The sequence below is a fragment of the Chlamydotis macqueenii genome, chromosome 1 (assembly GCF_036417535.1).
Source record: "Chlamydotis macqueenii isolate bChlMac1 chromosome 1, bChlMac1.mat, whole genome shotgun sequence".
Lineage (NCBI taxonomy): Eukaryota > Metazoa > Chordata > Aves > Otidiformes > Otididae > Chlamydotis > Chlamydotis macqueenii.
Genome location: NC_141556.1, coordinates 159,525,345 through 159,539,867, shown reverse-complemented (window position 1 = coordinate 159,539,867; position 14,523 = coordinate 159,525,345). Strand labels below are relative to the sequence as shown.

Genomic DNA, 14,523 nt, shown 5'->3' with positions numbered 1-14,523 from the left:
GAAGGTATGACAAATGCAACGTATTATATGCAAAAAAATCATCACATGATTTATGATATAAACCATAGAATAAATGAAATTTGACATTCAACACATGTTTTGGGCATGTAAATCTTAGTAATCTGGAAATGCCGTGTGTTATAATTACGCACTTACAGAATATGCTTCCTTCCAATAGATTTCACAATCCTAAGCCAACTAATGTGCCAAATCAATTAAGGCTCTGTCTAATGCACAAACAATTGCAAATTTGATTCCTGTTGAAAGGTCTATTTTTCTATCAATATAGCAAAATGGGTTGAATTTTAGCTATTTAGCAATCTCTTTTCTCCCACGCATAGGGAAGCTGGAAGGAGAAATGCAGTTGTGCAACAGTAAAGCAGAATTAGTTCGGGGGAAGTAGGAATTACAGCTGAATCTTGAATTCTGGCAAGACAACCTAGATGTAGTAGTAGTCCATTTCCACAAGGGTTTTCATTATTTACATTATTTCTGAACAATGCCTGATGAAGTGTCAAACCTAAAGTACAGCTGACAGCACGGAGGCTGTTAGGTTACCGTCTTGATAAAGCAGGCAGCTTTCAACGTTCTCAGTAGAAAAAGTAAAATTTTTGGCAGGAGCTCAGCAGGTATTCCACAGTATCTTGTTCATTGCTGCAGAAAAAAAGTATCACTTTACTTTCATTCAGTGTACTCATAAAACATGCTATACAATAAAAAGAATAGTGAGTAACTAATAGAAATGCATGGAAATGGTTGTGAATCTGCCTATTCCTGCACAGCCTGGCAAGATGCTTTGAGCACAGAGGCTTGCCAAAGAAATAAATATGTAATCAGACCTGCCAACTTTCACTCATTCAAAACTACATTCTTTCATACTGAATTCATTTTAAGGTTGTAAAGTTTTGCCCTGTAGGGATAAAGGACATTTACTGTGGATATTATGAGACATTGACAAAAATCTCACTGCTACTCATTCCCTGCAGACTCTGAATTTGTGGTGAGGAAACGGTGTTTCATCTAATAGCCCACACAATGGCAATGTACTCCTTCTGCAGTAATTCTGTTCATGATCATATCTTGCTTTTAAAAGCAATGCTCCCTTTCCATGTCAAGAAAAGCATCACCCATAGGCCTGCATCCGAAGCACTAGCAGGTCATTCAAGTATTTCATTGTAGTGTAGGCTAACACAGGGAGGGTCAGAAAGTTTCTTTACCCTGCTCAAAGCCTCTGTGACAAGGCTCTGTTCAGACCAACTTGTCAGATGGACGCTTTTGACAAACTGCCCTAATAAAAGCAGCAATACCACTGAAGCCACCTATAAATCTTCAATAATAATTGAATCCTATAATGTTGAATTAGATTCTAAGAAATGAATTCTATGAATGGCAAATTTATGGTTTGTTTTTTGGTACAAGCTAGGCCCCTGTGTCTTTATCTTATTCTCTTAGAGAGTAGTTACCTCTCTCCTTACCACCTCATGTTGTTATTGACTAAAACTGATTTACATTTTCATACTTTATGGAGTTTTTTCAATGCAAACCTCATGGGTTTTGCATTTTTCCCAACCTCTGTGTTGTCAATAGGTCAAATCATGCAGTCTTACAAACACTTGGTTCGTAAGTGTCGGTCGGAAAGGTGCTTCACAAATTAACAAAATCACACGGTCTTGTCTTGAACTCAAAGGCCTACGTTCATAATGAATACAAACTACTGGTTTTCCAGTGGGATTTGCATGTGCAGCCTAGTGAAGTTCGGCAGGTTGTAGCACTTGGTCTTACTTAGGCTGTTCAGTAAATTATCCACCTCGTCTTATGATACAGCAGGCACAGCCTCAGTTTAGTACTATCTGTAATCCACCCAAAAACCCTGTATCCTACTTCTTCCACTTTATCACTCTTTAGTAAAATGACCAGTGGGAAGAGCCCTGTTTGAGTAGCCACTTACCTCCACAGGTTATCACAGCCCAGTACACTTCATTCTGCGCTGTCTGGTGGTCTCTGTAAGGTTGGCATGAACTCTTTTATCAGGTATACCTCAGATGTCAGAAGATACTCTCAGACATACATGGAAGTCCCTATGAGTTCTGCTTTCTGGGCGAGGCAAAATCCCCTCAGTCTGATGTCCTCTGAGGGATATTTGACTTCCAGTGAGTATATCTGGCAGGGGGAAAGTCTGGGATGCCTCTTCCCAGCTCTACATAACGTTCAAAGCTTCTTCATAGATACAGTAGCTTTTCAAATCTGTAGTGTGTAGGGTCTGTCATATAACCTGTGTGTGAAGCTTCCCTGTCTTGTCATTAAGCTCATTAACCAGAAAGTTCCTGCCCAAGAATTTTGGATATCATTAGTGGTTGACGGCCATTCTCCAGACTCCCAGCACACTCACCACCCTAGTACTCCTCTCAGCTCGCGGTTAAGCACGGTTGCATCACCTCCACCAAGCCCAGCTATGCCTTCCCGATACAGAAAGGACTACTAGGAGGAAGCCACAGGTCAGGGCTTCTTGGAGTAGAACTGAAAGAGCAGCACCTCTGTCAGCACCCTTTTTAGTTACAGGCTCGTCCCCGTGCTTTGGGCACGGGACGTGACCGCTATGCCCTTCCTGAGCTCCGAGTGCAAGAAAGAGATGAATGACGGATTTGTGAAAACTAGTCCACTACTGATGCTCATTACCAGCAGGCTTGTATTTCTCTGCCTCACCCCACATTTTGGCCAGAACAATTCTCAGACACTGCATCCTCTTAGCAGATAGCTTGCCCTGCCAAGATAGCTTCGGCCAGGCCCCGGTAGAGCATAGCTTGCCACTGACATCAACTTACTGTGTTTTGTTGACTTTCGCTGGAAATCTGCCTAAACGCACTTTTAAAACTCTTCTCTGGCCCCTTCGGCTATCATGGCTGCATTTTTGTTATATGTAGAGGATATGGAATCCATGTGGACCATCAACAGGCACTTTAAATGTATGGCATATCTCTTCACATGGTAAAGCTGACATCTTAAGGACTCTGGACACAGTTGGCCTGTTTCTATGCTTAGTAACTAGGTTTGGATTGATTTTATTTTATCTTATTTTCTCTATCTTTCTTTTCTCTACTGTCCTTTCATCTCATTCTTTGTTTCTGAAGGTTGTAATACATACGTGTCAAATCCTTCACCTGTAAGTCAGCATCAGAAAGTATTTTACAAGAGTCTAAGACACCTTTCCTCATTTTTTTTGTCATCCCACATGTCCTATGACTCTGTCAGAAACCTTATAGCATTCCTCAGGTAGAATAAAATTGTTTCCCAGCTTTCTCTTTCTTTATAATCCATTCGTTAGCAGAGTTGTGAAGTTTAATAGATACTTCAATAAAGCTGCTTCTTTTTGAAGACTTGAATTTGCAATTTTTCAGTCTGAGTTTCAAAACGTCAATAAAGTTTCTTTGGATAAACTACAATTCAACACACTTCTTGGGTCTAGACTGTTAGAGGAGGTCAAGGCAGTCCTTTTGATTTCTGCTATTTAATGAACATGTTCTTTCAGAACATGTGGAACAGTTTTCAGTACTTTGTACTGTCTTTTTTTTTTTTTTAAATTGAGACAGACTGCAGAAGTTGGGCAATATCCAGCAACATCAACATTGCTGCTGACTGCTTTGTGGCTGTATCTACTTGAGCTCTCCTCAGATTCTTGTTCAAACCATCTTTGGGACTGACACCTGCTTCTTCAGCATAGCTTCCGTCTGCTTCCCACTCTTTGGCTTCAAACTTGTCCCAGGTGAGAATAAGCACCTGATGTGGCAGACTCTCTGATCACATTGAACTAGCAACATTTTGAATTCCTTGAGACTCTTTCCAATATCTTAACTACTTTTTACCTAAGTGAAGGTTGTAATCTGCTTTCACCAAACTCTGTTAGGATTTGAAGCAGAACAGCATTGATTTGCTTGGTTTACCAGCAGGTTCTTCTCAACCCAGTACAGATGCTCCCTTCTATGCTTTGAACACCAGGACAAAATGTATTCAAACACATTCCAAAAGCATTATATTACCTGAGTTTAATCATCATTATACAGAACACAGAAACACACATACATACAGAGTGTCTTGCTAGGCTTGCTCTAACAAACTGCATTGGGTTGTTCCTTCCTTCCCCTTCCAAGGGAGCTCTAACTGACTGACTTTTAACATTGGTACTCCAAAGACAATTTGGTAACTATTCTTTAGGTCTTAGGCAAATTACTGATTTAATTTGCCTAGCTGTTTCTCAAAGACAACTAGACAGTTTTTATGTAACAACCCACTCCCCGCATCTACAGATAGAAAAAACAGCATGGGCAAGAAAATAATCTTCCATATCCTGAGGTTTCATTCTCTCCCCAAACCCTATCAGATACCACACTCTTCAGCTAACAATCCTACCACAGATTTATGGTGAAATCACCATTAAGACACGTTAAGATGAAAGCAAATAGATTTTATTCATTTACATACGGAAAGCAGACAGCAGCGTTACTAAAGTTCATGCAAACCACAGGTGATGGAAAGGCAGGAAAATTGCAGTTCTTTCAAGATCACATCCAAAAGGCCCTCCAGAACCTGCGACACAAACTGTAAGCGCCTAACCCACATATTTGGGGTCTGAGGACATTTATAGAAGAGCACTTCACATTAGAAAGCATGCTTGCTTTTGTAATCTATCTTCACCTTTGGTCCTTCTGAGCTTTCAGTCCGCTTAAAATCATTCCCTAGCTCTGCCCGCAATTCTTTCTTAATTCAACCAAGAAGATGTTTATATCTTTTCCCCACCAGCTTGCTGGCTGCTTCTTTGAAACGCACAGCCCAGCTACAACCCCTACCCAGACAGGACCAGATTTGGCCGGTCGCTGCCTTACGGTTGAACCCCAAAGAACTGGTCGGTGCACCCCGAGGCTGAAAGCCCTCCACCAGCGAGCAGGGCAACATTCAGAGCCTCTCACCAATACATGTGATGAACCTTACATTCCACGTGAGCACAGGGAACAGCAGCTACCTTTCATTCAACCACGTAGTCGGGACTTGTGAAGGCAGCACACCCTTGACCGTTGCTTGAGATGTGACATAGCTTTGCCCAAGTCGTCTCAACATGAAAATGCACGTGGCGGTGCGTGAGGGACACTGGACTCATTTGAGGCAGAGCTAAGACGAGGACCCGTATACATGGATACCGAGCATGGATACACACAAGGCGTTGGATCCCACACCTTTATGCCTCAGACCCATGTGTGCACCTCCCAGGTGACCCTCCCTGTGCAAACCCTTAACGCACGTATCTACACTCCACGAGTGTGCCCGGTGCTGAATGGCTTCTCCTGCGCTGTGCGCACCCACGATCACTGTCCTCCCCCCCCCGGCCCCTCCAGCAAACCGCCGCTCCGCAGCCGGGATCCGGTTGAGTCACGGCCCTCCGGGCCCTCACCCGCCCCTCACCGGCTCCCCGCAGCGGGGCTCCGCGGCGGTTCTCTTCTCGGCCTTCGGGGAAGGGGGGTCGGGGGGAGGGAAGCGAGCAGGGGGCGGAGCAGCACGACGTCACTGAGCAGGAGAGCGAGACGCCTTGCAATCTCCCGCGCTTTCCCTCCCCTCCCCCCACCGCCCTGCCCCAGCTCAGCGCCCGCGCCCGACCCGGCCCGGCTCGGCCCCTCCCTTCCCGCACGGCCCGACTGCGCCTCTGACCAATCCCGCCGAGACTGTCAGAGCCGCCCGCCAATTAGAGTGCCCTTCGGGGAGTTGCCCCGCCTCTGCCTCCCACCTCCGGCCGGAGGCGCACCAATGACAGAAGAGGAGACAAACCTCCCCCATTCAGGGACAGTTGTTCAACCGCTCTCCAGTCCTCAACCCTCGCCTCGAGTCGTGGGGATGTCATGAGGAAGGCAGGCCAATCGAAGGCGAGGCCCCGAGCGCTGTAGCCAATGGGAGCGCTCGAGCGCGGCTGGCGCGGCCGGCCCTCAGAGGGGAGCCGGGAGCAGAGCGCGGCGGTTGCTCCGCCCCCTCTCCCTCCGCTGGCGGAGCGGCCGGCTTTCCACCTCCCCGCCTCCCTGTCCCCGCCCGGCCGGCCTCCCTCCCTCCCTACCTCCCTCCCTCCCTCCCTTTCCTTTTCGCAGCAATGGCGGCGGCGGCGGAGCAGGAGCAGTTCTACCTTCTCCTGGGCAACCTGCTCAGCCCAGACAATGCGGTCCGCAAGCAGGCTGAGGTAACGCGTCCGCCTCGTCCCGGCCGCCAGGCCGGCCTGTCAGACCTCCCAGACCTTGCCGGAGGGAGGGAGCGTGGCGGGAGCGGGGAGGGGGAGTAGGGAGTCGGCGGGGCCGGCCGAGCCCCACGTGTGAGCAGCGGCACCAGCTACTGCCGGGGCGGCCCGGGCCTTTCCCTCCCTCCCTCCCTGTCGGTGCCGGCCCTCCGTAGGTGGAGCCGGGCGGTTGCGGCTGTTCCTTCCCGGCAGGGCGCGGGGGCCGCTCCGGCCGTTGGCCGAGGGGCGAGGGCTCCGGCCGCTGGCGCGCGCGCGCGCGCACGTGGGGGCGCGAGGGCTCTCGCTCCCGGCGGCCCTGCGTATCTGGCACCGCGCGGCCCTCGGTCGCCTCGTGTCCGCGCCTCACGCCGCGCCCCGCGTGGACACCCCCCCCCCCTCCCGCCTTCGCGAGGGGCCGTTTCTCCCCGTTGCCCGTGGCCAGACGGGGCCTGGGCTGGCTCCGCCCGCGCTGGCCGGCCCGGATTGAGGCGGCCCTTGTGCCGCCGGGCAGGGGAGGCCAAGCCAGGCCGGCGGCGGGTGGTGGGGCCGGTCGTCGCTGACTCGGAGCCCCAAACGAGGTCAGGGCGGGTGGCGGTTCTCAAGTGGATGCGGGGCTCGGAGGGGCGTGCGTGAAGCGCTCCGCCGGGTCCTGGGGGTGGGGAGCTGCACTTGCAGCAGAGTTTCTGGGCTCCCGAAGCGGCCCTGGCAGAGGGTCCGTGCCCCCCGGGCGGGTCGCCTGTGCTGGGGTAGGAGCGAGGCCGCAGCCACCCCCCCGCCCGCTGAGGACCTCTTCTCTCGCCACACAGTAGTTTGGTTTTTAACTTCGGCGTGGGCCGTATATTCAAGTGTTTCATCAGCTAAGAAGCATTTCAGTAAAAGAAGCGTTTTCAATGTGCTGAGTTTCTCTGTTATCAGCAAAAACTTTTCAGATGTGTTATTTCAGCTACAATTCTTTGTGATGGCTAAGCCACGTTAATTCTTTCTCTCTGTCATGCTTAAGACTCCATTGTCAAGCCTAGTGGGGAATCTCTCCCATTGAATTAAATACTAGCATCTAGGTTTAGCATGAATTCCAACTGCATGGCTGCATCGGGTCTTTTATCGCTCTCATCACTTCAGCGGTCAGCAGAGTTCAGTGCATTGTTTGGTGAAGAATAAAAAGTATTATTGTTCCTGATGCTGCAGTGAAAATTCCTAAAATATAATTTGGAAATCAGAAGAAGGGGAGACATACATGTTTAGAAAGCTAGCAAAGTTCAATATTGATTATTGCAAACGTTTTCTATAGAAGCAGCAAGAATTATTCCCATATTCCTGAACATAGAGATGGAAGAGAGGCCATTCACTGGGCGCTGAATTTCTTTTCTCCACTGCCTGCAACATAAGAACATTTCTCACAACTCTTAGAACTTTATTAAAAGCAAATTTATTAGACAGCTGTGTCATAATGCCTGTGAAGTAAAACATTTTTAGAAAAGAAGTCTAAAACTTAGATTCTTACAACCGGCATATTCTGTCAGAAGCTATGGTCAATCAAAATAAGAAACCTTAATTGTCGTGATATATTACCAGGCTTTCAAGTCTGTTAGTTTTGTATACAGATACAAGTGAGTAGCATAATTTTTACTCACTTAACTGCACTGAATCTGGCATTGGTTTCTGCATATTTCCGAAGTGTATTACAAGTATTTTTATGGTTTAGGATCGCTCAGAGTGGAAGGGTCCTCCGGGAGTCTGTAGTGCAATCTTCTGCTCAAAGCAGTGTCAGCTATCAGGTCAGACCAGGTCACTCGGGGCTTTGTCCCATTGAGTCTTAAAAGCCTCCAAGAATGGAGACTGCACAAGCTCTCTAAGCATCCTGCCCCTGCTTGACTGTCCTCATTATAGCAAAGAGGTCTGAATCTTTTTTTTTTTTTTTTCCCCCCTCAATTTATGCCTATTGTCTCTCATTTTTCCACCATGCATGACTGTGAGGAACCCAGCTCAGTCTTCTTTATAGTGGGTTAATGAACTTGTACCTAGAAACACAAATATCTCTACAGTGTAGCTAGATTCACTTTTAAAAAATTATCTGCTTCTCGAAGTAAAATTTCTTTGGATGAAAGTATTGCATGGCCTTTAGAATATCTACTTACTAAAATCATACAGGACTCATACTTAATCTTAAACATCTGTGTAGTCCAATCAGTTTTTTAAAGTGTACTTACTGTTGGAAGGGAGTATTGAATACTGTAGGAATTCAAATAACTGCAGGTAAATTGAATAGCAGGTTTTCATTTATGTCCAATGAAAACCAGTAAGTATGAGAAATGGATAAAGAGGGATCTGAAGGAGACAGACCTGGGTTATTTCTAGTAGGTCTGGTCATTGAAATTAGGATGAGGGGTGGTGTTATGCTGAAGACTAGACTTGATGGAGATGTAGAGTCATACCTTGTTTGGGTGGGGATGTAGTGAAAGGTGTAAAAATCAGAAGGGAGGGAAGTCTAATCACCTAAAACCTGGTGAGTTTTTAAAGTATATGGATCTATGTGTGCGCTAGCATATGGATCTATGTGTGCGCTAGCATACTCGTAACTTATTCTGATGAGTTTGCTGAAAGTGGTTTCATTCATTTTAACTCATGTTAAAAATTAGTGGAATGATACTTGTTGGCTATAAAACCTTGTCTTTTTCTTATTTATGTGTCTTCTGAGAGAAAAACTTCTACTTATTTTGTCTTGGTGATTTTATGCTGTTTTTTAAAATGTGTTTCTCAGGTTTGGAAGAACATGAGTACCAAGTGTAGATAATAGATATTTGCTTGCGTGTGTTCTGAAAGTTAGTCATGCTGCATGAGAAATTTGTACTGCTGGGGAACTAATTGTGAACTAAAAGAATACAGTGAAGTTGTTGCAGGATCTAGGTACATAGCTTGGGCATAGCCAAGACTGGTAGTAAGATCAGTGGAGCGAACAAAGCAGTCCTCCACCAGCACACGGGGAAGGTTCTGATCTTGGTCATAGGTTTCTCTTGCCTACCTCGCCCTGGTGCTCTTTAGCATCCTCCGAATCCTGTTTACTGAATTGACAGAATTTTGCAAGTGAACAACTGGATAGGTTGCTGCTGTTTCTAGTGAGTTTAAGCAATTCAAAATAGAATTCCATTATTATGAGAATTAGCATGAGGGAAGCCAGTTTTTACAGTGCTTCAGCTGTCCATGAAAGCATAGCTTCAGTTCCATGCTGAGTCTGTGTTTAGGGAACCTTGTTTCTGTATTTATCCTTATATTTGTAGATAATAGTGCAATATAAATCCATACATTAATGGAAATGATTAATCTGCTAAGACTTTCTATTCTGACCCTAAACCTGTTGCTTTTGTCGGCGTGGCGACCTGGTTCAGGAATTAATTTAATTATGCAGTCTCCATGAAATTATTAGATTAAATGCAGGGATTTGTTGGGGATTCAGAGTCTCATTGACTGTGGCTGTATATTAGCAACTAGAGAGAATACAAGTTAAGAATCGACTCAGTGAACAAGACCTACTAGGAAACAAGTACAGAAAGTGGAGGAAGATGATGTCTGATATTAAATATGTAGTGGGGAAACCACTTTATTGAAAATACCTGAAAATAGCAAGTATACTGTCAAGGTGTGTAAATTTGCTAGAGTATTAGAAAGAGCTGTTGCAATGGTAGGAATGGGAAGCAGGCAGGCAGGGAACTGATTGAAATCACCCTGGGCTTTGTGTAGTGGGCTTATTCATTGACTTCAGGATGGGATAGCAAATATTTAGAAAGAGTGGAGCAATTTATCTTCAAGATTGCATCCACAAAAAAATAACTCTTTCGGAGTTAGTAAGTATTGAACTATTTCTTACCGTTTTAAGTGGTTGCTCTTCAGCTTGTAAGTCCCCTGTTCTTACCTACCTGTTTAGTGTATTAGAAACAAGCATTTGTAGCTTTAAAATGCTCACGTATACCATGTTTTGGATAGTGAACGTTATTTTGCTGTGTGCTTACTCTAGCTTCTAAATAACAATCTAATTTAAGAAGCCATAGTGGATGAACTGCATGCCAGAAGTGTGTAAGATGACATAACCAAACTTCTCATTAAATTTTCCATTTTATTAAGAAGGTTTTCCTAAGGGGGAGACTAAATAGTCTTTCTTTCTGAAGTTCAGGCAGGAGTTTAAAAATGAAAAATTGTTTTACCAAACGTGTAGTTGAGATTTATAATTGCCACTTGACATTTTAAAGGCCGTAAAAAGGTTTAGGAAAAGAACTGAGCAAATTTTTGGACTATCGTTTGTCAGTGGTTATTAACTTGTTGGTCATAGTTCAGTCTCAGGCTTCCAAAGTTGTGCGATAGAAGCTACAATGGTTTCCCAGGAGCATACGTGTTCCATATATGTTATATTTCCAGGATGATACATGTTCCGTTTATGTTGTGTTTCTTACACATTATTGGCTACTTACGAGATGAGATGTAGATCATTCCAATATGGCAGGTCATATTAGGTAACTAAGACTTTACTCATGATTTTAAAATAGATCAGAAACTTTTATTACGATAGGTTTAATTTCTTTGCTATGTTATTTTCTACTAACTGGATGGATACTTAAGTTGTTTTAAAAGGAAAGTAATTTCATATTAGTGCTTAACACATGTTTTCTAGAAATTATACAATAAACTGCATCCCTTTCTTTGCAGGAGACATACGAGAATATTCCAGGTCCATCTAAGATCACATTCCTCTTACAAGCAATCAGGAATACTGCTGCTGCTGAGGAGGTATGTCTCAATAATCTTTGAATTCTGCAGATTTTCAAGGGAACTTGAAGAAGGGGGGAAAAAATTGGTGCTGATCACTTTAGGATAAATGAACAAGTCCGGCATTAGTTGAATCATCTTAATTTATTGCACATCTGTAGAGAGTACACTCATCTGGTTTGTTTCCTGTCACGTTCACTAGCTGAGACTTTTTTGATGTAGGATATTTAGTTTCAAAAGTAGTCTTTCATAAGTGACTGCTTAGATCTCTGTTGTTTTCTGCTTGTGTGTTGATGAATTAGTTCTTTCCTTAAAGTGTGTAACTAATGTATGACTGTTACTGTGATGTTCTTTCAAACAGTTGAGAAATGCTTCCCATTTTAGGGTCCTGTGCCTAAGTGTGTTAAACTTCTGTATCAACTGAAATTTCTTGTACTTCTCAAATTGGAATTTGGGGAGGATAAGGTAGCAGTTGTTTTGCATGCTTTATTCAGATGGCTCTTGTATTTTGTCCTGTTTCGGGAGGATATGCTCATTAAGTCATCCAGCAGTGTTATAGAATGAATGGAGAGCAGTCGAAGCACTATATAGAATTTTTCTGTGGGCATACAGTAAGTGCCCTTTTAGTTATTTCTTGATTTTGTAAAGGCTGACACACTTTAGCAATCAGGTATAGTGCTTCTTGGTAAAACTATTCACTTGGATATGCAGAGTGAAGAACTACTAAGCTTTTAAGCTTTCAGAGTCACTTAAAACATTTGACTGGTTTTGTTTTTTTTCTTCAAATCCAGAGTTTTACTGAACAACAGAAGGAATTAGCATGTAGACTTTCTGAACAATATTACAAGGAGAGTATAAGTGTGCTGTTTATCTCTGGATAATGATCTCTTCTGGTGGATTGTATTCAACGTAGAGGTAGATGCTATTTGTGCTTTTTAATGCTCAGTAAATATCAGCTTACTAGTACTGATGCTTATCTACCTTGAAAGCAGTGTTCTTCTAACAGAATCCTTCAGTATTATACTAGCAACTGGTTACACAAGAACTGTGTAGTTTTCCCTCCTGCTCCTCTGAGATGTTTCAAATGACAGAAGGCTGTAGAGCAGCCTCTCCTGTATTTAAATTTTCCATGGAGGAAAAAAAACCCCACATCTACCACTGCCCCTTTTTAATCAGAATAATGCCACATGCTAATCAGAATAATCAGATAATACTATGCCCTAGAAGTTCCAGCTGCATTGCACATGCTTCTGTTTTGAATACATTTGATAAGTCTGAGTTGTCAACTATGAAGTCATGCTTGTGTAAATAAATACTTGCTCCATGTATTTACTAATTTTATTCATTTTACATCAGCAAAGGAAATACCCTGGTCTAAAACTTGTTCAGAATCTTGCCAATGACTTGGCTTCCAACTTACTCAAGTGCAAACAAACTTTTCACCTGTAGAAGTTACTCTTACCAAAGACATCAGAGGTTGGCATCTGTAGAATAACTTGACATTTAACTCCTCCAATGGATAAATCAAAGAAAGGTTTAAATGTTAACTCATAACTTAAGTAGACATTAGGTTGCTATACTCAAAAAAAATCCTGATTAATGAAACTTGCGAACAATGTCTATTCCCTGTAAACCTGAATACATCGTAGCCTAATTAGAGTGTAAGTGAAGTCATCCCCAAGCTTGATCTAAACATTGCATATAAACATGCAGGGAAGCATTCTGTGTGTGTTCAGTATGGTGCTGGTATCAACAACTAGGCATTTTGTGTTTGTGTAGGTTTTATGTAGACCCAAATGCTGGGCAGAGTCCTGTGTATGTCACCAGTGGATAGGGCTTTGGGCCTGGTATGTGTCCTCTGACCACACTGAATCTACTGGCACCACTGACAACAGGCTACTGGAAGAAGCTTTAGAACTTTAAAGATTCCTTGCCCAGGCTATGGAAAAGCTAGGTTCAGATCACTTTTCATCCTGAAGCCTCTATTGCTTTACCCTCTCCCAGGAAAACTAGGCTGAAGAAAGTACTCCATCCTGTGTACAGGAGCTGGGCTTCTATGTTGTAGAGAATACAAGATTCATAGGACTATTTGGACTGCAGTTGGGAGAATCCTGACTCTACAACCTAGTAATTTTGACATTTAAGTGGAGAAACAGGGATTCAGATCCTGCTCCGAGGACCAGTTGCATTTGACATGGGAAAAACCATTAAGCTAGATTAGAAATAACTTTTTTTTTAAAAAAAAAAAACCTAACTGTATAACAGGTTTTCTCCTAACCAAATGCCTAAACTGTAGAAATAATCACCTTTTCCCTTTCTTCTCATTTCATACTTAACTGATGGCAGAGTAACAGTGTTCACAGAAGTGGAAGTGTCTGACTTACCAGTTAGAACACTTTTCTGCCAGATGGTGTTAGAGTTTGTACACCTCAGGCTGAGGAGGGGCTTGAACCCAGGTTTCCAGCTTCCTGAACGTCTAGTCTCACTGTCATGAAGTTAGGACTCTACTTCTTCCTAGGCAACTGCATGTTAAAGGATTGAACAGAAAAGTGGTATATTTTCACAGTCTGATGATTTTTATTCTCAGGATGTGTCACAGGTGTTAGAAGCTGTTCCTTTGCAGTTTGATTTTTTTCCACCTAAATCTTAGAGAGGAACAGAAGTTTTGCATTTTCTCCAGCATTTGTTTTCTTCCTGGTTAACTCCAGATTGGCAGTTTTCAATTGTGTCCTAATTTACAGTTGACTAATTTCAACCCCTCTGAAATACAATAATAAATGCTGAGTAAAACCATATTTATACTGTACTCTCAGCCCTCTTAGAGGCTGATGACCTTTCGTTTCCGCCCCCTCCATATTGTCACATGAAGGGGTTGCATTTCTTGGTCTGAAACTACTGCTGTGGGCAGCTTCCTGTTCAGCATTTGGAATGGGGGGAAGGAAGGCAGCCCATGGACTTCTAATGCACCACAGTTCTGCAGACCTTAGGCACTGCATGTTTTGAATTCCACATGGGGCTGGATCTCCGAATGAGGTTGTGCAAGTCCATCTGTGGACTGTGTCCTAAGTATTGATTGCTTCCATCCATGCATGTTTTCCTCCTTGAGGACCTAAAAGGATCAGTAAAACAAAATTATAAATCACTGTGACTGTGCTACACAAGGTCAGTCTTTTTCTTACAAAATGTGTAGGATTACCCGGACACTTTGAGCACCAGTGTAGAACATGGTATCCCAGATTTTTGTTCATAATTCTTCTACTGCCTGGCTCAGCAAGTTGATTTTCTTCTTGTGCCTTCATACGTAAAATCCTAGGACATTTTTAAAGCACTGTAAATTCTGTTAATAAGAAGTGGTATGTTGAAATTTGAGTATTATGACTATTTATGTTAATACCTTTAACATTCCAATTGTATGTGAGCCCCTCAGTAATTTAGACATGCAGAAGAATCCAGTGCTCCGAGAGAATTCTGCTTTTTTGTGCTTCATGGGTAGACAGAAGTTCTTTGGGGATGTACACTTTATA

At 43.6% G+C, this 14,523-nt stretch overlaps 1 protein-coding gene across 1 annotated transcript in view; it reads left to right on the top strand.

The window, feature by feature from the left end:
• Nucleotides 1–6,087: 6,087 nt before the first annotated feature.
• IPO5 (importin 5) overlaps nucleotides 6,088–14,523 on the top strand; it is a 44,512-nt gene continuing 36,076 nt past the window's right edge. The window contains exons 1-2 of the mRNA XM_086771276.1: nucleotides 6,088–6,211; nucleotides 10,940–11,020. Of these exons, the coding sequence (XP_086627402.1) occupies nucleotides 6,125–6,211; nucleotides 10,940–11,020 (168 nt within the window). The 5' untranslated portion in view covers nucleotides 6,088–6,124. The remainder of the gene's footprint in view (nucleotides 6,212–10,939; nucleotides 11,021–14,523) is intronic.